General features: G+C 37.3%; 1 protein-coding gene across 4 annotated transcripts in view; it reads left to right on the plus strand.

Annotated features, from left to right (window-relative positions):
* LOC135219860 (uncharacterized) overlaps positions 1–22378 on the plus strand; it is a 147857-nt gene extending 125479 nt beyond the window's left edge. Inside the window, exons 3-15 of one of the 4 annotated variants that reach the window (XM_064256977.1) lie at positions 5017–5161; positions 8055–8243; positions 9300–9375; positions 10463–10582; positions 10729–10915; positions 11622–11781; positions 12858–13150; positions 13533–13700; positions 14640–14756; positions 14980–15141; positions 15812–15898; positions 16394–16570; positions 21865–22378. In XM_064256977.1, the coding sequence (XP_064113047.1) occupies positions 5017–5161; positions 8055–8243; positions 9300–9375; positions 10463–10582; positions 10729–10915; positions 11622–11781; positions 12858–13150; positions 13533–13700; positions 14640–14756; positions 14980–15141; positions 15812–15898; positions 16394–16570; positions 21865–22132 (2149 nt within the window). In that variant the 3' untranslated portion in view covers positions 22133–22378. The remainder of the gene's footprint in view (positions 1–5016; positions 5162–8054; positions 8244–9299; positions 9376–10462; positions 10583–10728; positions 10916–11621; positions 11782–12857; positions 13151–13532; positions 13701–14639; positions 14757–14979; positions 15142–15811; positions 15899–16393; positions 16571–21864) is intronic. The other 3 variants (XM_064256978.1, XM_064256979.1, XM_064256980.1) reach the window with 3 other exon arrangements.
* The last annotated feature ends 3259 nt before the right edge of the window (positions 22379–25637 follow it).

A 25637-nucleotide genomic window follows, 5' to 3' on the forward strand; every position in this document is an offset into this window, starting at 1 on the left:
TATACTTGTTAAGGTCTCTTTGTAGAGCGTTCCTATCTTCATCACAAGTAATTTCTCTACTTATTCTTGTGTCATCTGCGAAACTACTCACTACCGAATCCTTAACATTATTGTCTATGTCTTCAATCATAATAACAAACAGTATTGCAGCTAACACCGTACCTTGCGGCACACCGGATATTACCTTGGCTTCATCCGATTTCTCGTCGTTTGCAATAACTATCTGTTTTACTGTTGTGTAAAAATTCTTTTAACCATCTTCCTACTTTATCCACGATATTGTGTTTTCTAATTTTCTTCGCTAATATATTATGGTCTACTTTATCAAAAGCTTTTGCAAAGTCTAAATAAACACATCTGTTTTTCATTTCCGCTTTTCATATTTTTGAATATGTTTTCACGGTGGACTAACAGTTGGGTTTGTGTACTTTTTCCGGGTACGAAACCATGTTGTCCTTTATTAAACAAATTATTTTTTATTAAATGTTTCATAATATTTTTCTTCATTACCCTTTCATACACTTTCATTATATGTGATGTTAGACTCACAGGCCTATAATTACTTGCCTCTAGTCTTGATCCACTTTTGAAAGTAGGGGTAATATACGCTAATTTGTGCTCATCATATATCTTGCCTGTATCTACACTTTGTCTTAATAATATTGCAAGTGGCTTTGCGATAGAATGAACGACTTTCTTTAACAAAATAGCAGGAATTCCATCACGGCCCTGCAGCAGCTCCATTTTTAATTTCATTAATTGCCCTGCACAATATCAGCTTCATTAATATCTATGTCAGCTAAATATTCACTATTTTCATCCCTTACTTCTATATCATTATCTTCATTATCTATTCTAGGGGTGAATTCTCTCTTATCTGTTCTGCCAGTATGTTGCAAATTTCCTTTTTTTCTTTCGTTAATCTCCCTTCAATTCTCAGAGGGCCTATTTCTATTCTTCTTTTATTCATCTTCTTCGCATATGAGTATAATAGTTTTGGGGTTTTGCTTGATATTTAATAGGGTTTTTTCTTCCAAGTCCCGTTTTTCATTTTCTTTTGATTGTTATAATCTTTTGTTCTGCATTTTCTATCTTACTTTTTAGTTCTATAACTTTCCATGCATTTTTTTTCTTTTGCAAGACCTTTTTTCCACTTTCTGATTTTCTGGAACAAGATTTCTTCTGTCTCTTGTATGCATGAATGATGTTTACTTTTCTTCTTCGGGTATATATTTTTCCACTATTATCTCCATATTTTATATAATATCTCCGTATTTACCCTTATGTCATCACTTACGAAAATGTTATCCCAATCTTTGTTTAATTCTTCATTAATTTCTGACCATTTTATATTTTACTGTAGAAGTTGTATTTTCCTATCCTTCCCACTTTTTCATTTCTTGCTTATCTCTTTTTTCACTTGCTTTGGAATGAACTGTTAATTCTATGACATTATGGTCTGAAATATCGCATTATAAACTATTATTTCTTTAACATAATTCATCTCGTTCACAAATACTAGGTCCTAAAGTATTTTCCTTTCGTTGTTGGCAGGTGATTTATTTGTTGAATGTTGTATTCTAGTAGCATATCTAATAGCTTTTCAAATTGCCTCTTATCTTCTGCACTACTATTACTCTCTTTTTTATATGTATAAGTCAACCACAATCTCCTATTCGTTTCTTTCCATTCTACGAAAGGAAAGTGAAGTCACCAGATAGGAGAATAGTCCAGTCCTGTGATTTCTACATATATCATCCAATTTTTCAATTATTAAGTCAAACTCTTTAGTATTAGGAGGTCTATATATTCTATGTTCATCAATTTTTCAGATTCAAATTCTACCGCTATTAGTTCACATTCTGAGTTACTATATTTCTCATATTTTTCCTTGTTTTTTGTCTTTCCCATATATTGCGGTTCCCCCTTGATTCCTATTTTTTCTATCTGATCTATAAGTTTGGAACCCTTTTATTTGATCATCATTCCCAGTCTCTTGGGAATACCCAGGTTTCACTTATATTCATTATATCTATTTTCTTTTCATTTTGGGTTTAGTTCTTCTAAGTACTCTATTTTTCTTTTTGAGTTACTCGTAACTAAACCCTGCGCATTCATCACTATGATGGTTTGCGTGTTTTCTCCTTCATTTAATACTGATAGTAATAAGGATTTCCCATGTCTCTTTCCTGTTCTGGTATGTTGTTCTTTTTTCATTTCCAGAAATTCTGACATTAAAAAATCCAACTTTTCCATAATATTTGATCTTCCTTCATCATAATTATTCATTTTGTGTCTGAATCTGCAATTTTCTCGTTTCTGCAATATCCTCTTGCATAATAAATACAGTTATTATCTCTTGAGTAGAATTTCGGAGCTGATGCTTTGAAATTCTTTGCTGACACCTCTGCATATCTCATTGGTGGTTGCTTTTCTCTTTTACCTGATATTCTTGATTTCTCTCTTTAGTTTGTTTCTTTCTTATTTGGATTTTATTACTTGGTTGGTTATTTATTTGATTATGATTCATGGCTACAGGGTGCATATATTTGCATTTTTTGTCGAACTTACATCCTTTTCCTTCTTTTAGGTTTTTACATATTTTTGGATGCAGATCTCTGCAATCATCCCCATATCACCATCTAAGTATGCACATTTACCATATATTTCATAGTTTTGACATATCTTAGGATGTTTGTAGTAACATCTTTCTCCAAATCTGCAATTCCCTCTTTTCAAAAGGTTGCAGATTTTGTCTTTCTTGTCTATTTTTTGGGGGTCCTCTTTCCCGTCATTGTATAGATCTGGGTAGAGCCTCTTCGGGATTTGCTTTTCTGTTGTCATATCGTAATTTATTCTTCGTAGGTATGCTTGCTTTATTGCCTCATATGTAGTATCAATGAGTATCTCTGCATCCATACTTTTTATCTTGTTCTTTGTTTTCCTTATTTTTTTCTGTCATTTCATTTTTGTTTACTTCTCTTCCGTTTTCCTCTTCTTTTTCTTCTTCTTCTCTTCTTCTCTTCTTCTTCACCTCAACTATTTGTACATTCATCTTGATTTAATAACATTGTCTATCATGATAGACATGTGAACAAAAAATTCTTGTATCTTTTCTCAAATCTTGTATTACCTCAGCACACTGTGGATGGGTCGGAATGTTGCATGCAGCACATTTTCTGATTAGGTTTTGTGGATTGACTATGCTATACCAAACCTTACACAGTTTGCATGCTTTTGGCATTCTTTTTCCTAATGCATCAATTAGTATATTCACAAGATTCACCTATTCATTTTCTTTGTCGGAATATGTTGGTTTATGTATATTTTCTTTATGAGTCTCTTGACCACTTGGATTTTATTTGGAACTTCTTCAATTATTTTCAAGAGGTTTTTCATTAGATTTGTTCCAGTTTGAAGGATTATATCCTTCTAATATATCTATGAATGCTTTTGTATCTTTTTGGTTAGGACTGTTGCTGATTTCATAGATGAGAAATGCCAGTTCCCTTCCTGCTACCTCATCGTATTGCGAATCTGCTAAACACGCCAAATTACGCCACCTTTTCCCGCAGTTGGAACTTACTGCCATCTTGTTCTGATTTATAGTATTACACTTGATAAACTAACTTAGAAGACGCTTTATCTACTATTTTCACACTAATCTTATCACCGATAGTTCACGAACACTTCTAGATATTTCTCAAATTCTAGTCGTATGTTAAAACTTGTGATATCTGTTGATTATTGTGCTTCAACGCGGGTACGTCTCACAAGCAAGATGGCTACTACTACTCCCCGCCCCTTTGGAGTTTATCGTATACATAAAATGGCTCATTCCTTAAATGTTGGTTCCTTGTTATGCAACAACATTAGCTATGATTTGGACCATCAATGAGAGATTCAAAGCTTCGCTTCCGCCTAAAGAATGAGTGCGCCTTTGGAAGTCGTGCGCGTTGCTTATTTTACAGAGCACCAGCATTCACAGTTTGCTAGTTCGCCATACAACAAAAACGCCTCGTGACTGAGGTTTTTCATTCTCTATACACGTAATACAAAACAGTACACAATATTATTGGTCAATTACGGGAAATTCATGGGAATTAATAAGTCTACAATGCTTTATAGCGGCGACCACAGATGACCTAACATTTAGCCTTTTTCGCAACTGTACATGTCTGGATATATAGTTATGTTCTGTTGCCTTTATTCTTACTTGCATACTATTCTACTCTTTAAAACAACTAGAACTGTTTTATTCTTTTTTCACAACTGGGGATTCCATCCTTTAGAATTTTACTTGACAAGTCAATAGCCTCTTCGATTTGGTTCATATGGAAATCTAATCACATTAACCTTACTATATGTAATGGGCGTAATGTCTGTCCGTCCGTCTGTCATTCAATCACGGCCAAACTGCTGGTCCGATGGATATGAAACTTGGCAGGGTTATGGTGGGGACCCCTAAGATGGTTTATAATGGGGTTTTATCCTACCTCCCCCGCCCCCCGCCCCTTCCGAATGGGGGTGGGGGTGAGAAGGGATTCCCTGAAACGGAGCTGGTTCTGCCCGTGAAACGAGGCTGGTTATGGCCGTAGACTTAGATACTTTACGAATTTCCATTCATAATTTCTGTATTCATATGCTTGCTAGTAATAATAATAAAAATATTAGTGATGATAAAATACTCATAGTAGCATGAGTCTTGAAACGGAGAAACAAATCTACAGTTACGTTTCTGTACATATTGTGTTTAATGATAAATCTTTACGGAGATCTTTCGGGAATCTGTTCGATTCCCCATTTCAACTGAAAAGGGGAATCGAACAGATTCCCGAAAGCTCTCCATAAATTTATCTTTAAATATGATGTGTACATATACATTACTGTTGATTTCTTTCTCCAATACTGGTAATAACAACATAAAATATACATAAAAATACGAGCAGAGAAAACATATCTGATTATGAATCGGGTTTCCTCCCTATTTTCTCGAATCTGACGACGACGCTGAAGGTGCCACGAAAAGCAGGAGACCTGGGAGAGCCGCCTCAACGCTGTCGACGCCCTCAACCACAAGTTGACGGCACTCGACAAGAAGATCAACGCCATGACGCGACTCGAATTCAAGGTCGAACAGGTGTCGGAGAGGGTGGAGGAGGTCAGTCAGTCATCGTTTGGAAGCTTTCCTTTACTTTGCTTGTGCATGCGATTAGGAAATACAGTATTCCCTTTTTATACGATATATATATAATTATATGAACCCACATACTTTCAGGAAACGTTTCTTATAACAGATATTTTTAAATTGAAATTCAAGGATTGACATTTATGTTCTTCTGGTCGAGACAAGGAGTGTTGTTTAAATTTACCTCTGTTCAAAAGGCATCTGCTGAGGTTTCCAGGTAATCTTGCAGACTGCGATTTCATTACGATTAAATTATATGGGAGATTCTCCTCGTTTTTGTATCATTAGGTACATGGCTAAATTAGATTTACATTCTTAACTCAGATTCGTTGTTTGCAATGGTAACCAAAACATCGGTATTAAAAACAGAAAAGAAAAATAATTATATTAGAATTAACATTCTAGATCTCGATCTTCAAAGAGGCTTACCACTTCCTTGCCCCCGGGTTCCACAACGAAATATTTCCCAAATGCATTGAAGCATTCACCTTCGCAAAAATAAGCGTGAAACGCTATACAGATTTAACTGTCCTGTTTAAAACAATATCTTATAAGCTAAATAGAATCAAATAAAATTTATGTGAACTGAATCATATCTTTGACCACATGAAAACAAATGCCACTTGAGGCTAACAAATGAATCTTAACTGTATACGAGACAAAATTTGCTTAAACGCATATAATCGGGGTTGCAGTGTAGTTGGAAAGACAGAGTAAAGCAACGAAGCGCTGCCTATTGTTAATTAAAGAAGGAAGACATAACCTCTTGTAAATTTTGTCCTTTGGACTGTATTTACAAAATTAAAGACCGCATGCATTCTTTACCTGAAACAACTAGAAGACAGATACCAACAGACATCGACAACAAAACACACAAAATTATTTGGATGGTTAGATCTGGTCGAGGCTTTACAAACCCACAGAAGATTTTCTCAATCTTCGGCGAATTTCCACCACAGGAAGGAAGACCTCATCCTGGTTCCTCATCATCTTGGCTTCAAAAGGACTGACGAGCAAATCATTGACATGAGTGGCATTTGAAATAAAGATGGAAAGTTTGTTAGACAACTGAGAAAATCATCTTGACATTACCTTAAGGAGAGGTGACAAATATAATGGGAAGATGGACCAAATCCTCGGGAACCAATAGAAATTGTGAAAACTAGAATAATAATAATAATAAAAATAAAGTGTTAATGTATGGAGCAGAAACATGGACTCTGAGAAGAAAAGAGGAAGTGAAGCTTGAGAGAACAGAGATGAGAAATGCTGAGGTGGATTATGGGAATATCGCTGTTTGAGAGATTGGAAAATGAAATAAGAAGGGCAGGCTTAGTAAAGATTACAGAGGTGATAAGAGTGTCACGATTGAGATGGATGACAACGATGGAGTGAAGAGGGTTTAGAGGAAGAAGATCGAGAGGGAGATAGACCCTTTAATGAAAGTATAATAAAAAAAAGATAATTAACAGATTCACACATAAAGCCAAATAAACACAACGATTCCAAGTCGACTCAAGTGGTGGGAGACTAAAAACCTGGCAACTGCTATGGACAATAAAAGCCCCAAAAACTGGTTATTCTGTTTACGTTCCAGCATCTCGTCTCAACTTACCAACAAGGAACCTCCAATCAAAATCAATAACCTACTTTCAGCATAGTCTAAAAGATGACATATGGATGTTGAAAATTTGTTTTATAAATGTTTATGGCAGCTGAGACTGTTGACATGACTATCAACGAAGTCGGCAGATCCAACGCCTTTCCTTCAAACTCCACCATCAGGTGGAAAGCAAAGCTGTGTTGTCTATTGAGTGTACCATTTGCTAATGCTTGCGAGAGAGTTGTGAAGGACTGTGCACGTTCCCAATACACCTGTTACAAAGATGCATTTGCTAACATCAGGAATCAGCATGAACTACAGAATTTTTTATGTCATTTCCAATAAAAAAAAAACATTCTTACCTTGAACACAAAGGCAAGTGGTGACATGCATTCTCCCTTTTATCGATGTTTATACCAAGCCTGTAATTTTAGTGCGAGAAAATGCTTGAATGTTAAAATTGAATGTAATAAGGCCAGTAAGTGCTCAGTCGCATCCTTGTCAGCTGAGGCTTCATAGCAATGCAGGAATGAGTCTTTATGCAAATCCATGATGACAGTGGTTATGAAAACCAGCACAAGGTCACCTACGAAAAGAACTGGCGGATGCTGCATGGAAATTGACCTTTCCAGTAGGAGAGTGAAGCCCTTCAATAATACTTACAAATACCTTTTGCTGAGGGACCTGGGGCAACCCGAACAAGATGTAAGGTCTGTAAGGTAATTTACTACCCGCCCGACAGTGCATTTGTGGGAGTAACGGTATTAGTATTAACATTACTAAAGCAATAATAATAATAATATGTACTGATGCTATTGGAAGAGGTGTATACATTGCTTTGCATTAAGAAAAGCGTCTTCAGGGCTTATGCTACCTGAAGTCACGAATTAATTTTCTGCACTTACACATTCTCCATATTATTTATATATATATATATATATATATATATATATATATATTATATATATATATATATATAAAGGTATAAGCCACGAAGGAAAGTTAAACCACTGGAGAAGCTACAAGATCTTTCGTCTCACATCCTCTACTTAGCAGACTTTCCTTCGTGGCTTATGCCTTTATTTATGCAAACTTTCGTGATTCAGTTATCCATACACACACACACACACACATATATATATATATATATATATATATATATAATATATATATATATATATATATATATATATAATATATATATTTCGTGTGTGCGTGCGTGCGTAAAACCCACACTGTGCATAACCTCGGCGTCTTCAACAGGTGGACTCCAAAATCAACTGGGTGAAAAAGCAGATGAACGCTCCGGAGACGCCCATCATCAACGAGTTCGCGGGACGCGGCCTCCTCAGCTCCCTCCTGAACATCGAGACCAAGCTGGACAATATCACCTCCAAGATAACTGACGGTATCCAGACTGGAGGCGATTACGCGTCCTACAAGAGGACCAGGGTATCAGATTAACTCATCTCTTTCCTCCTTACTGAGGCTTTGTCTTTCCCTTACAGCAGATCCGTACCGCTGAATCCGCTTTCTTCAATCTCTGATCCGCATTTCTCCTTACTGCTAAACTTCAGTTCTTAAACCTCTATACTGCTGCTCAGTATTCTCCTTAATAAAGGAATTTTTTTTTAATTCTTACTCTTCATACTGCTAATACATATTTTCCTTACTGGTAAAACCTAATTCTTAAATATGCGTATTGCTGATCTGTATAGTTCTTATTGCTGAACCCCAATTTTAACCTCCATATGGCCAATCCTTATTCTCCTTACTGCTAAACCTCAACTCTATCTCTGTGATCCGTATTCTCCAAATTGTTGAACCCCAATTCTTAAATCTCCAAGTTGCTGTATTTTCCTGGTTGCTGAACCCCAAATTCTGAGTATCTGTATTGCCGATCCGTTTTCTCCATATTATTGAACCCCAATTCCTATTCTCCATATGTCCCTAATTGCTGAACCCCAATTCTTATTCTCCATATTGCTGCCGATCCATATTTTCCTTATTGCTGCTGAACTCGCTCCTCCCTCGAGATACTCTCCATTCTCATTGTTATTCATTCATATTCTCCCTGCTGCTAATGCATTCTCTTCCCCAATGATTATTTATAATAAAAGGACTGAAATTCAAGAATAAAAACTCTCAGCTGCCTTGGTAACCTGTAGATTTTACCGGTCTTATTTATTTTCTCGTTCAATAAGGTACATTGATACTACAAAAATATACATGCCTGCCTCCAAAACAATGTCCTCCAAAATAGTAGAGATTCATTATACTCATTATATATTTATTAATATTTTCCGCATCATGTATTGACAAATGAATCAACGTAGTATTTCTGTTATTTAATTGTATGTCTTGCAGAACCATATTCCAAGAAATGAGTCTAAAGGTTTATTTCTATCATTTATAAATACATATTTTCATTAAACCTGATAAACGACCACAAACCCACACTAAAATGTTAAAAGCACAAAAACTCGAAATCTCTGTCCCCATCCACAGCAGGTGTACGGATCAAGATTCCGACAGTTACGACCGACGGTTGAACCCGAGCCCGGCATCACGTTCATCACAGATGGTTAGTATTCGAGTCATTCGTCTTTAATGGGGTGTCAACAGTCGCTTTCGTAAACTATGGAATTAACACGTGGTTATTCAAACTTAAGTTTTTTTTTTGCTCTGCACTGAAGAAAAGGCTGGATTAAGCTGTCTAATCTGCCCACATACGTTGTATGGTTACACACACACGCACACACATTCTAACCTCTTAAACCTTTCTGCCGAATGTCATTTGCCATTTTATCCCTCCGTCTGAACTTTGACCTTCCTCCTCTTCTCCTTCCCCCCGCCTTAATATTTCTACACACTTGATCTTCTCTCCGCACGATTTGACCAAACCACCGAAGCCGTCTTCCGTGGGCCCTCTTCGATACTTTCCATATCTTAACTGTTCCTCTCATAAATTCATTTCTGGTCCTATCTCTTCTTGTGACTCCAAACTCACACACACATACACTTATAATTGATTCACGAGGGCATGGAACGTAATGAATGTATAAATAAAGGCAAATGCCACGAAGTTGCATTGAAACATCCGAATGGTAGTCAGGCCTTTAGACACACGATACTTTACTAACAGAATGCTATAGCTGGTTCACTTAAGGCAGACTCTTGGGTGAGGCCTACGAGACGTTTGTTTGGAGGGCGCTGATTGGCTGGGAGCTGCCTACTTCCTGGTACCAGCCAATCAGCGGCCCGCCAAACAAACGTCTCGTAAGCATACGGCTCATCCAAGAATCTACCTTAAGTGAACCAGCTATAGTAAAGGACTGTGTCAAAAGGCCTAGCAACCACATCGTTGTTTCACTTTCCTTTTAAGGCATATGCCTTTATGTGTATGTGTTTGTGTAAATCAATTCTTCTGTTAAAACAGGATACGTCTCAAGTATAAAAGGCCCATCAAAACACTTGGTTTAAAGCTAAAGACTATATTTCGGTGGACTTCCCCTTGATAAAGGTGGAAGTCCACCGAAATAGTCCTTAGCTTTAAAACAGTGTTTTGATGGGCCTTTTATACTTGATATATATATATATAATTGTGTGTGTGTGTGTGTGTGTATCCTTTATGAACAGAGACTAAATTGTGTGGTCCTCCCTTTCCCCAGGAGAGGAGACGTGCCACCTCCACCCGAAGGACTCTCGCAGGCTGCAGGACGTCAGCGCCAAAGTCGATTTAGTGTTCGACCGCATCACTGATCCCGACTACGACTACGATCTTTTAGTCAGTACGTTAACTGTCGAATTCCATTTGGATCTGTGCTTTTCTAACTCTTAATTCTGACCTACTTTCGAAATAGGGTTCTGTCATTCTCGGCCAGTGTATTTCACACGAAAAATACAAATAGTTTCTCCCTATCTCACCAAAATCTAGGCCACCTCCCAAGGGCAGCGCCTCTGACTGCTCAGAGTCTGCCTCCGACGAGCGAACCGAATGGAGATCCAAATGAGCCTTCACCCGAACACTTATTCGCCAGGTTTTGGAAGAGCTTGTTTTCGCCTTTCAAGAAGATCAACCGGCGATTCAGAGGCTTTGAAACTCAACTCGCCTCCATACACAGGTATGTGCTGGAAAGGACTACTTCTGTATTTGCTTTCCATACCTGAAGGAAAGGAAACTATGCTCGAGTAGCTTAAAAATGTTACAGCTCATTTACATAACAAGTTAACAACTAAACACAAAGAGAAGGAAAATGTGATGGAAATGTATCTACCCAGAGCACCCATGAGCAACTGTAAATTGTTATAGTAATTATAGTAGGTAAAGAATTAAAGACAATGATTTTTTCTGTCTGCACCAAAACAAGTAAACTAAAAGAAAGTATCAAGATGACGTTATTTCGAGGAAGAAGCAGGTACACCAGTGTTAACGTGTTTGTAGAGTCCTCCTTTCTCTAAATACCGTCAAATTGACATTTTCTTTTACTTGTTTTGGTATATTCTAGATATAACAAAATCGCTGTCTTTAAGTCTTTACTTATCATAGAATGAATCCAAAGACTAATTGCAATTTAAATATATATATATATATTATTATATATATATATATATATATATATATATATATATATATATATATATATATATATATATATATATATATATATATAAAATAATTAATATAAAAGAATCGAATGTGAATAGAAAGCAAACTTTCAAATATTTTGTAGGTAATCAAATATATAAATCTTCTCAGTGTTCCAATTACAGTAATCAAAAACGCCAATATAGGAAGAATAGAATGTTGAGGCACTGCAACTCTTACAGGTCCTGCAACGAATCAGCAAGCATGGAAGGATATGCTTCCGGGGTCGGTGACGTTCTCCAGCAGAAGCTGAGGCCCCTCGATCAAGCCCTCAGGGAAGAAATGGAGGAGACCAGGGTAGCCGTCAATGACCAGGCCTCCAACATTGAGAAAGTTTCACAAGTGAGAGCTATTGTCCTTTTCATTTTCTTAACTGAATTCACGAAACTTAAATTTTGGCTAGATTCCACGCTGCACAGAATTTAAAAGTCAAGGAACGCTCTATCCTATTCAAAAATTACTAAATTAGTCCAGGAAAAGTCTCTCCTCATGCTTCTCCTTCAGGATACATTAGCCAGTATGTGTATTATCAATGTATTCCACTTTACTTGTCAATAGGAAAATTATCAACTTCCTTCTTAACATACACACACACACACACACACACACACACATATATATATATATATATATATATATAAATATATATATATTATAAATATATATAGAATATATGTATATATATATATATAATATAATATATAATATATAATATAAAATATATAAGAATATAGTATATATATATATTATATATATATAATTATATATATATGTGAATGACTTGATCAAAAAGTATATATAACGTGATGCTATGTATAAATAAAGGTGATGCCACGGGGGAAAATGGAAAATGGAAAGGCGAGAAAGCCAAGAACTTTCGGTCTAACACAAAAAGTTCTTGGCTTTCTCGCCTTTCCATTTTTCTCCGTGGCATCACCTTTATATATACATACTATATATATATATATATATATATTATATATATATATATATATATATATGTATATATATAATATATATGTATATAGTATATATATATATATATAGTATATATATATATATATATATATGTATGTGATGTATGTATAACTGAATCACTAGAGTTTGGGACATGATAAATGCATAAATAAAGGTATAAGCCACGAAGGAAAGATAGACACTGGAGTAGCTGCAAGATCTTTCGACTCACGTCCTCTACTTAGCAGACCGACTGACATACATGAGATGTCAGTGGTCGACTAAGTAGAGGACGCGAGTCAAAAGATCTTGGAGCTACTCCAGTGTCTATCTTTCCTTCGTGGCTTATACCTTTTATATATATGTATTATACACATATATGTATATATATATATATATATATATATATATATATATATATATATATATATGCGTATATATATAATTCGTGTTTCAAACAGGCAGTGAGCAACACAGCTTACATGAGTGAACAACTGCTGTCCGAGATCAAAAACCAGTTCCAAGCTCACAGAATCATCCTCCAAGAGAAGTTTGACGAGACGCGAAACATGTTCCTGCAATACTGTGCCCATGGTGGGGGAGGCAGCCAGGGCCCATGGGCTCCCACTTACGCCCCTCGGGAGCCAGACTACGTCCCAGAAGAGCCTTCTTACCCCCCGAGAGAGGAACCCAAAATGCCCCCTTCTCGTCACCCAGCGCCCCCCGCCATACCACCCACGCCACCTTCTTCCAGGTTTGTACTACACAACTTGAAGGGAAGGAAAATATTTGAGTAGTGTTGCTCTTCATGCGTACATCAGAATATTTTTAAAAAATGCTCTCTTGATCTCCTGATATTAAAATTGTGTGAGCTTTAACATAAATTTGAACCTCAGTTTCATACATCTGAGGCTAATTATATGAATTGTTGTATTCAAAGGTAAATGCTGTTTCTTAAGTAAAAGTATCATTTGACCAAGTAGTGTATCATCAAAAAATCAAACCAACAAAGTGAATATGATTCTTTCCTTCATCAATACTAGTTCAATCTGGTGTCCTCAATTCCAAACTACTGAACTGGGTTAATGTCAGAATCTCAAGGATTCTCATCTCAAACTAATGAATATCTCAAACAGAAACAACTGGATACAGCCTCCAGAGATTGAGCCGAACATACACACCTTACAGGGTGAACGGAGCTTCTATCGAAATCGCCACCGGCTGGCGTACAAGTATCACGACCGACCTCGTGTGAAAACAGGGAGAACAAATCGCAAGTCCTCTAAGAGGAGGAAATCTAACAGGTCTAGAAGAGGCAAACTGAAGCGTAAAAACCATCACTCTTATCCTTCCCAAGACAAGAATAGAGAGCTTTTGATTCATGCAAATACAAGTCAGTCAGAGCGAAATTCCAAGCAGCAGCAGCAGTTACCACATACCCGTGAGGCATTGGGACGCCAGGCACGTAGTGTTCTTGGACAATCATCAACGACTGCCTTGTTGTGAGTCCTGCTGCACCAGAATGATGATAAGGCTGTAGTATGTCTGCACTCCTATTAAAAGCAACAGAAGATCTTGTAAAACCAAACCTTTTTACCTGATCTCTGCCTACTAGCAGAAGCATTAGAATAAAAGGCTAGTCCTATAGCAGGACTGCTGCTGACCCTGTTCCTCTTCAGCTTGTCTAGTAGTCGTCGTCAGTGTCAGTAGAGGCTGTCTATTTGGGTAACATTAACTGCACAATCTTATCTCAACACAAAATACAGATATGGCTGTGAAGGGATTACATTTTTTATCAATGCTTGTGCCCCAGACAAATACTCCTGTGTGACTTGACCTTGTGTGTGCTAGAGCTCTGCTGTCTTTGGCTTCACTTCTGTCATTCATTGGATAACAGAAGAATAACAGATAAAATCATTCCTTGACTGCTGGTCCCTTTTGAATCATGCAATGTCTCAAGATGCTGGGAGTTACCTAAACCGTTTAAATAATCATGTTGAATGAGCTCTGGAATGTTATCTATTAAAACAATTAAATAAACAGTGTCCAATAAACTTGCGCTAATCTAACAAAATTATCTTTAATATTCTCTTGATATGTTGTTACAATTTTCAAACGGTATTCAAAGTCTGATTATAAATGATCATCTGAAGAAAGCAATTGCTGTGCAACCGTTAGTGACATAATGAATACCGGCTAATAATACTATCTAATATTTGTACAGCTTTTATTCTCTGTTTCAGCAGTGATATACGGGACTGCTCGGATCTCTTCAAGGAAAGGCTCACAATGAGAACTTTGTATAACTTTGCACCCAACCAACTGCCTTACACAGAGTCAGGGCATGATTACTACACAAGGTAGCAGTGACTTGTTTATTTGGCCTTAGCTGTAAAACTGTGCAACTTCACAAGTGAAATAACAAATCAAAATCTTAAATAACCCTTCGAGCTTTTCCCATCCAGGAGCGTGCTATTTAATGTCACCTAAGCTCCGCCGATATTTAACAGACCTCCACCATTCCACACAATGTTCGAGTAAGTACTTACTGGTACTATTTGCTTTGCCGCTAAACTTTTCTAGGTACTGTGACATGGAGACAAGTGGAGGAGGGTGGACAGTAATCCAGAGGCGAGGAATGTTTGGTGCTCCTTATGAGAATTTCACCATGAGCTGGAAGGACTACAAAGTAGGCTTTGGCGACCTGAATCGAGAATTCTGGTGGGGAAATGACAACATTCAAAGGTCAGTATCAACGTTTTTAAAGTAAAATCATGACAACAGTCAGTTATATTAATGAAGTTTACATGAAGCTAGAGTAACCATACCACCAAGAAAATGGTAAAATAAGAGTGCAACAAGACAGCAATTCCTCACACCTAAAGATGTTATGTACCATCCTTACACTCAGACATATGTACAGTCTTTATTCAACATACTTATGCTGGGGGCCAATGGTGAGACAGGCTGGTCAAGGACTGAGCGACGGGAAGTCTAAATGGGGAGATTCCCACCTGACTAGCATTGTCATGTATAGAAATTATGCATTAATAGGATAAATACACATACGACTTTATCATACCAAGATGATCATATCTATGCCATCTGAGAGTAACAGAGAGAGCAATGAAAAGTAAGTATTCAAATTGGCCACCAACATAGTTCTTTTCCCTTCTACTGCTTTTCCTTTTCTCTCTTCCCTTTCCTTACTTCTAAGCTAGCGTGCCCTTCTAAACCTCCCACGAAACAAACTGACTTGTGCAATCAAGATAAATTTCCAATCTTCTAACAGTATACCTTCATAACATGAGGATGGACCCTGTCTCCAAAGAACGAATTTAAAAAATTAAATAACTGACAGGCGAGTTGGAAATAGTTCGAAAGGCCTCATATGTCAGTAAAGTTTTCATTGCAGACTGGTCCACGAGCAAGACATGACCATCCGGTTTGATCTTTGGGACTTCAAAGGAAACTATGCATATGCAGAGTACCTCAACTTCAGGTGAGTTTACATTCACAAACAACCCTTTCTCTTTAGTACTCCAGGTTATTTTTTACAGGAAACCAATAACAACTAAAAGATGTGCTAACTCTCGATATGAATTCACTTAAAACACAAGTCCCTGAATAACTATGAAGAACTTCCCACCCTATTAAAACATAGCAGTAATTGGAAAGTGCATGATATCAGTGAAGGTCGAAACATTTAAGAAGACTCTGTGAAGGAAAGCAAATGAATCGATTGATCCCTAAGTAGTGAAAACGAAATAGTAGATGGCGACACTCAACCCCAGAGTACAGAGAAAAAAGAAGAAAACAAAAGCAGATGACATTTTAACCAAAGAAAACAATAGTTGACGTCTCGGCTAAGAAACTAAAACGACTGCAACTTCATTTAGAAAACCAAAACGGCTGCCATATGCAATTTGTCATAAATTCGGGTTGGGAAGAGAGCAAGTTATCCATTTCTTTTACTAAGTGTGTCATTCCCCCGCAGCATTGCGCCCGAGAAGGACAACTACAAGTTGAGCGTGTTTGGGTATAAGGGCAACGCCTCCGACAGCTTCTCTGCCCACAACGGCTACCTCTTCTCCACCTACGACCGGGATAATGACGAGGCTCCTGAGTGTTGTCCCTGTGCCCCTGCTTACGGGGGAGGATGGTGGTTCTACAGGTAAGAAGAACTTATTCCAAGTGGTCTACAAGAATGCTATCTCTCTCTCTCTCTCTCTCTCTCTCTCTCTCTCTCTCTCTCTCTTTCTTGCAATTACCCTTACTCACGAGTGGCTTTGTCAATTTGTCTAAGTAGGAATGTTTTCTTCAAAACAGACTTATCACTGTGAAAGCAACACCAAAACAAAACATGCAGCAGTTTGGCAAGAAGTTTCCACCATCCTCAATAACTTAATGCTTGGAGCCTAATACAATATTCTTCTTACATTATGATGACTACCGGCCCGCATTGGATATGAATAACAGAACGTTGCTTTCTTTCAATAAATCATTATTAGTAGCAAACTTTACGTAGCTATTGTTTATTTCAACAACTACTACTACTAGTGTGTGTATATATGTGTGCATACATATAAATACTGATATATATGTACTGTATATGTGAACATGTTATACACACACACACACACCAAAACACACAGGACACAGTCACACACCACCATCACCACACACACACACATATATATATATATATTATATATATATATATATATATATAGATATATATATATATATATATATATAATATATTATATAAAATATGTTGATACACAACCAAAATTCCATCTAATAAAAGGAGCCCATAAAAACGCCACAATATAGAAAGAAAATACTATATTTCAGAGACTGGTGTCTCCCTCTTCAGGTAGATGGATGAGAAAAGTTACAGAAAAGGTGGTATTTATACCAAGAGATCCATCCACAGTGAAGCCAATTTAGGTCACTCCCGATGATAATCTTCCATTAATCCTCTTAAGCATTGGTTGAGTGAAAACTTTGTTAATGACATCTGAATCCCATGCGCCCTTGGAGATGTTCATTACCTGTCTGTTTAATCGAGGCCGATTCCATCATTTGACTCTTGTACCGACAGTTGCTGCTATAAATTATACGTGACAAATTCCAGTTTATTCTGTGGTTATGTTCATTTATATGGTTGAAAATAGCTGAGTTCTGTTGTCCATATCTAAATGACCGTTTATGTTGTATTAATCTCTGGTGAAGTGATGTTCCTGTAAATATGATGTAAGATTGGTCACAGTTCAGGCATGGGATTTCGTAAATGCCTGTGTCCTTTGGGGAGACATCCCCCAAGGACACAGACGTTTACGAAATCCCATGCCTACTGTGACCAATCTTACATTGGATTTGCAGGAAAATAGCTTCCCTAGAGATTAATACAACATAAACGGTCAGTTAGATATGGACAACAGAACTCAGCTATTTTCAACCATATAAATGAACATAACCACAGAATAAACTGGAATTTGTCACATATAATTTATAGCAGCAACTGCCAGTACCAGTCTAATGATGGAATCGGCCTTGATTAAACAGACAGGTAATGAACATCTCAAGGGTGCATGGGATTCAGATGTCATTTATAAAGTTTTCATTCAACCAACGCTTAAGAGGATTAAAGGAAGATTATCAGCGGGAGTGACCTAAATTGGTTTCACTGTGGATGGATCTCTTGGTACAAATACCACCTTTTCTGTAACTTTCTCATTCATCTACCTGAAGAGGGAGACAGCAGTCTCTGAAATATAGTATTTTCTCTCTATATACTATTTTGGCATTTTTATGGGATCCTTTTATTATAGATATATATATATATATAATATATATATATATATATATATATATATATATATATATATTTACAAGTGTAGTCCACATAGGAATATGAATAGTCTTTCTTTGAAAATGCCCAATAGTTTCGTTCTCCAATGGACTTCTTCACACATTCAGACAAGGCATAGTTGTGGGGCTCTCAAGGTGGGTCACCAGGGCGGTACAGGGCTGGGCTGGGGAGCAAGAAGGGAGAAATTGCATTTGCTTTACCAAGCAAAAGTTAAGTTGAAATAAATTTAATTAAATATAGAATTTTTGGCCAAAGGCCAAACGCCTGGACCTACGAGGCCACTCAGAGCTGAAACGGCTATTGACAGCAGAAGGGTTGAAAGGTGTAACAGGAGGAAAACCTCAAAGCAGTTGCACTCTGAATCAACTATTAGGAGCGGGCGGAAAGCAAGATAGAAGAAAGAGAATATGTAAGGAGGTACAGTAAAGATAACGAAAGAGGTTGCAGCTAGGGACCGATGGCACTGCAAAAAAGCCACAAGTAATGCCTACAGTGCACCGCATGAGGTGCACTGACGACGCTATTCCCTACGAGAACCGGTTACAAGTTCGCTGGCGCTATAGAAGTTGCGAAGGAGATAGGTAATGTCACGACCAATCGAAGAAACTCGATGACACTAATTAGCGCTACACATATTCGTCTGTTTTCATACTTAGGATTCCTCTCAACTTCAAGAAAAGGTAAATGCGGAAAAACCGGGAAGGCATTTGCAAGGCCAGCGGTTTGATCCCGTCCTCCTACCAAACGACTAGTTGATAAACGGATCAGTATCGAACTTTAAAAAAAGCACACACAAACCAACCAAGCAAAACGGTGAACACATATATTTAGAATTCCACATTCAGTTTCGGAGCGTCATGCTCTCTTTCGGACTGAAGACGCACTGAAGAGGGAGCTTGATGTGGAATAATTCTAAATATAATTGTTCTCCATATTCAACAGATTTTTTGTAACCAACTGAATATAGCAGCAAATGCGTTCCAGCAACAAGCATTAGGCTGACATCTTCTGACCATTCATGTTTCTTGTCTTATTTTACTGATGAATATGGTAGTTCCTCACACACACAACACAATATACATATATATATATATATATATATATATATATATATATATATATATATATATATATATATATATATATATATATGCATATCTTATTGATAAAGCACGTGCAAATAAAGTTCCTCGTTGGACCCGTCGGTTACGCGCTCGACTGTCGAACGCAGAATCAGAGGAATTTATTTCTGGTGATAGAATTTCATTTTCTCGATGTGGTTCGTATCCCACAATGAGTTGTAGGACTTCCGAACCACGTCGAGAATGAACTTCTATCACCAGAAATACACATCTCTCACACCTCAATGGAATGCCCGAGACCAACTGGGTCCTAGCCACGTCAATAATAAAAACCTAATCCTTCGGGCCAGCCCTAGGAGAGCTATTATTAATCAGCTCAGTGGTTTGGTACACTTATACTTAACTTTAACGTGCAAATACATGCACAAATGCTTACTGTTATAACGTATATGTGAGAGCGTGTGTTGGTGAGCGACGTGAAAATGTCGGATTCAGTAAGATAGGAGATGGGACAGACGAACCGGGAGTAGTCGAAAGTCTTTTGTTGGGGTCTTATCATGATGATGGTTTGCAATGAGGCGTCGAGATCACCGACGCCGCACGACGACGAAGCACAAGATTTTCAAAGAAGAACGGCTGATTGATCGCCGGTTCTCGGGCAAAAGCAAAAGACTAAAATAAAACACTGCAGTAACATTTATCCATTTCGAGGATGCGATCAAATGTACTTGTTCCCAACCAATATTTTCTTCCCCCTATTTTCGCCAGCCTTGAAGAATTGATTCCAGGAGAAATATCCAGAAATTGAAGCCAGTTCAGTTTTTTTTTTTTTTTTCCATCCAGCAGCCCAGCTTGTTCAGGTCTAATCAGCTAAAGTTACGTGAAGTAGAGCAAAATCCCACTGGCAATGTGGTAAAATCTGTGACTTTACTCTCGGTAAAATATTTAATACCACCAAAAATGGAACGTTAGAGAGAGAAATTTGTTGACACTTTCATAATAAACTGTACTTCAAAATCAGTATGAAAAAAAGAAAGCTAAAATTCCATAAATTGAAGTGGCAAGGTCCCCAAGAAACGAACACTAACGCGTAAAAACATCAGCGGCAAAGGATTAAGTGAAATTCGATTACACATTTCTTAACTAACTTCTAAATAATGAGTCTGCCTCATTACGGTCCTTCGTGATTTAACTGTTATCTATTTGTACATTAACTAGAATTGTCTACTTATCAATATATGAAAATTACCTTGGTCACGAAGCTTGAAGAAATATGACTTAGCGTCCAGCAAACAAATACCATTTATGGTATATTAATCATTGAAATATATAAAGTATAAATATAGTAAACAGTAAGTGCAATACATTTACGTATCAGGTGGATAAATGAATAGCAACAAGGTCCAAAGACCTTGGTAGGTATCGTCTAGCCGAAATATGAAGGGTAACGATGATTTTTGAAGTATAAAACGTTCGGAGACATTCCCACCGATCTGTTTCTACGCCGTGGAAAACCATTCAAACGGGAACACGAGACGGGCCGACTTCGAGAGAGAACTGAAACAGACAGTCTACAGCAGTAACAATATGTGGAAGTCACTCAAGCCGCGAAATTCCATTCACACTTCACATGAAACTGAGACTTGACGTGTCCCTTCCATGTGGAGAGAGAGAGAGAGAGAAAAAAAAAGGAATGGCGCTCTAAGGCATGAGCAATGAGGACGGGAAATATGTAAAAGGATAAGATTTAAATATGGATAAACTGGTAAAACCATAACGAGTCTCCCACACGAATTATTACACTCGGCTTCGGAGCTTTCTTACACCAGTTGTAAAATCTGCAGTTAAATTCAAATCATAAATTTGGGCTTACTGGTGACGTTCATAGTTTGAATCGTCCGTTCCATTTCTGCCGAACTGAATACTAAACTCTTAAGATCATTGATCCCGAAGAACGTTACTTCATTCTTTTTCCTCCTCCTTCTCCTCCTCCCGCATTTACCGAAAACATGGACAACTTATTGCAAATTATATCCGTTAAGTAGGTCTGGTCATTTAAAGCTATTTAAGAAAAGCATATATCTGTCTTTACAACATGAACAAGGTAAAATCTTTATTGTCATGCAGAATAAAGTATTTTATAAAACACACAAATTTCCCAAGCTTTTTCAGATTAATTACTGTCAGCAAATAAAATATCGCGATATTGCAAATTGAGAGTTTTACTTTACCAAACCTGTAGGACTTTTCTCAGCAGGTAATAAAACCATTATCAAACTCATATAAACTTCCATGACACACTGAAACTTCGAATCAGGTAACTAGTATTACATCAAAACTTCGTGTTATCACAAAGCACATAGTATATACATAAACTACTTTTAAACACTACAGCAAGCAATAGGAAACCATATATAACACTAATAAGTAAACATTGGCTTCGAAGTCAGATGACTCCTGAGGTCAACAAAGAAAGAGTGAAACGACCCCTTCTCTCTCCCCCCACAGCTGTTTCGAGAGTAACCTGAACGGCGAGTACTACATCAACCCAGAGGACAACGACTACTATCGGGGCATCATTTGGGAACTATGGCTCGGAGACTACTCCCTCAAAGCGACCGAAATCAAGGTGAGGCCCGCCAGCTTCTCCAACGGAGGTCAAGACGGAGGGGACCCGAAGAAGCCAGGTGACCCGTACCCGACGCCTGGGCACCAAGACCCCAACCCGACCCTGGCGCCGGAGCTGCCCCTCCGGCAGCCCATCAGGAGATCGTAATATACCAAATATCTGTGATCTTATCTTATTTCTTGTATGTAATTTCTTATTTAATTGTCGTATCCTAAAGGTCATGTAAACAGACTAATAATACTAAAGCAATTAAGATCTTATGTTTTTATAAGATCGTATTTGCAAAATAACAATGTGTAACTTCCTCGTAGCGATGATAATTATGTAATACAAAGTCTTGACGACAGAACTGTGGACCCTCACTTCAATAAACAGTTTACACGGTCTTCAAAATGCTCATTTCCCTATTATATCCTTCAATCGTGTCATAATAATACAAATCAAAAGATAAGTATACTTTATGTGTGTGTGTGTGTGTGTGTGTGTGTGTGTGTGTGTGTGTGTGTGTCATCTCTAGACGATCGGCAGGTATGCTTTAACCTCCCCGAGATTCAAAGGGGTTACAGTTTTACTAGTACTAGCACAGTACCATATATATATATAATATATATATATATATATATATATATATATATATATATGATATATATATATATATATATATATATATATATATATATATATATACACACAACGCAGTCATTGGGAGGGTAAGATTGTTAGTGTTATTTACCAACAGCGTAAGGGTTATATTTGGCTAAATGACCCATTACACGAATACACAAATTCCATATTTTACCAAATGTTGAAATATACAGGGTGGGCCAAAGTAGCCTCACAGTTAAAACAGGTAATATCGCAGTAAACATTTATTTTTATTAAACCGCATAAAATTTGTAAAATTTTTCAGACCCGCTAATAAGTGGCATTTTAATTTCAGAATGGAGTGACATGAAAAGGATGAAAATAAGTAGCATGTATTAATGGCACAGTATTAATTTTCTATTGAAGAGTACTTTGAATGAAAAACAGTTCATGAAGTAACTGTGAGGCTACTTTTGGCCCACCCTGTATAACAATATGATCGGTATTCGCCAAACGGTTTCGGCGAAGCCCACACTGGGCCAAGTCAGTGGTGTCTCGAGTCAGTAAAAGCTTGAACCCTGAAAACCATCGGAGGGTAGCGGCGACGGGGCGCAAGGGCACTCTTATACCATAATTTCCACCCCCATTTTCTACAGCAAAACTGGATGGAGTACCTAACTTACTACGAAGCTTTCAGAAATAAAAATATAAGGATTTTTGGCATTATGCCAAGCACTGGGGCAACTAAGGCCATTCAGCGCTGTAACGGAAATTGACAGTATAAGGTTTGAAAGGTGTTACAGGAGGAAAACCTCAAAGCAGTTGCACTATAAAACAATTTTTAGGAGAGGATGGACAGTAAGATGGAAGAAAGAGAATATGAACGGAGGTACAGTAAAAGGAATGAAAGTAGTTGCGGCTAGCGGCCGAAGGGACGCAGCAAAGAATCTTAAGTAATGCCTACACACTGCACCGAATAAGGTGCACTGAGGGCACTCTACCCCCTCTTCGTTGACCACGTAGGTGCACTGAAACCCTACCTCCCTCCCCTCCAGTCTATTGCCTGTGAAGCAGCTAATACTTTAAAAAGAATGCAAGGCCAGTCTCTTTAACTTGTACAACATGTATAATTTATTTATTTTATATAAATAATTTGCATTTGTGCTATTGTGTAAGTACATTATGCCTGCTATGTAGTACGTGGTGTATATACTATATGTTAACTAAGCTTTTAATGAAAATGATAGTCTTACGGGGTGTGGGATCAGGTTGGTAGTTGCTCCCTTGGTTAGGTTAAGTTAATTATACTTTTTTTTTTTAATTCTAGGAACGTCCGAATATCATCGTTACATATCATATATTGAAGCTTATTTGATAACCTCTAAATTTCTCCCTCAAGTACATTTTACATCAGTTAATAATGTTACGGAGTCAATGGCATGTCCGCTTATGTCAACGGCTGAAATGGATTGTTTATACTCAGTATTCCATGCCAAAAAAAAAAAAAAAAAAAGCAAAAAAAAAAAAAAAAAAAAAAAAAAAATTAAAAAAAAATTCCCTTACTGTAATTTCCATACATTTTAACTCAAACTGGAACCAATCACACCGATATAAGAAGTGACATGTAACCATCACATTTTATAACGACTGGATTCATCTTAAAAACTGGAATTGGTAAAGCTTATGGTATATGAAACTTTACGGGGAGATAAAAACGAACAGGCTTCAGTATTGCCACTTTATGGGACTTTTCCTAAAATCTTTGGGAGAAATAGGGCTACGTGGGTGGGGTGCGTCTCGGTGGAGGAAAATTTTGTGGAATTTTTTTGTGGGACAGCTCTAGTGATGTCGTTATCAGGAAAAACATAAAAATAAAATGAAATAAAATAAATAGCAGTTTCAACTGCAAAATATAAACATTATCCAAAACTTCTTTAAAACAAACAGTATATAATTTATTTCATATACAACAAAGCTGACATTCATTGAAAACCTGCTAAGTGGGCTCGGACTTGCCCCCCTGACCAAGGGTACCCTCCGTCAGTGCTCCCACAAACCCCCTAGCGTTAAGATTGGGAGTTACACGAAAAGTCCGTGAACATTACGTGTTTTAGATTGAATTATTTGAAAGATACAAGTTGCACAAAGAGTTTAGAGACACTCAGCTTCAAGCGGTCCTGTGAATGTGATCTGTATTGTTTCTTAACGAGTTTGCAAGCAAAGTGAGAATGAATACTCCCAGCGCTATAGTCGTCTGGGAAAATGAGAGCAGATTTAGAAGTATGGACCTAAAGTATGCAATGTATCGGGGAATATACTATACTCCGTTTTTTTTTTTTTTTTTTTTTGTTTTTTTTTTTTTTTTCATCTCTCCATCCGCTTGTGGTGTTTGCGCATGGTAACACTGCATCCTGGGCTTTAAATAATATCCTATTTCGAATATAAACGGTGTAATTCACATACAATAAATTATTAAAACACTTTTCAGTTGCAAATGTACACCCAGATATCCTTTTATTTACCTAAAACTTACACAATAACTAACTATTTAAAGCCCGGGACTGCAGAGAGTGTTACCATGTGCGACCACCACAGGCGGATGGACAGATGGAAAAAAAGAGTATAGTCAAATGCTTTGTCATTTTTGTCAGAAAAACAATTTTATTGCCTCATTGCGACCTTAGGATAGATGGTTTAACTCCATGTTGGTGCTGTCAGTAAATTATAATTAAAGAAAAGGAGATATGAAAAGGGTAATTACATTAAATATGCCTTATATTAATATGTTTATTTCTGAAACATGGTTGTTTAATGAACTCTATGTAGGCTTCCTCGTATAACGAACCTAGAAGTGTTCGTTAACTTAAGCTACAGTAAAAGCAGTATTGTAATCAACATTCAAAGTTATGTATTTAGCTAATAGGTCTATGCTATGTTGTGTGACTTTGAATTATAGGGTAAATGAAAGCGGCGACATCGGGCCACCTCTCTCAGAACGCGGCCACTTCCCGAAAAAGCGCTTGAATTATGCCATTACTTCGTAATTTGGTAGACAACACTTCCTTTC

This window comes from Macrobrachium nipponense, chromosome 1 (assembly GCF_015104395.2).
Source record: "Macrobrachium nipponense isolate FS-2020 chromosome 1, ASM1510439v2, whole genome shotgun sequence".
Classification (NCBI taxonomy): domain Eukaryota; kingdom Metazoa; phylum Arthropoda; class Malacostraca; order Decapoda; family Palaemonidae; genus Macrobrachium; species Macrobrachium nipponense.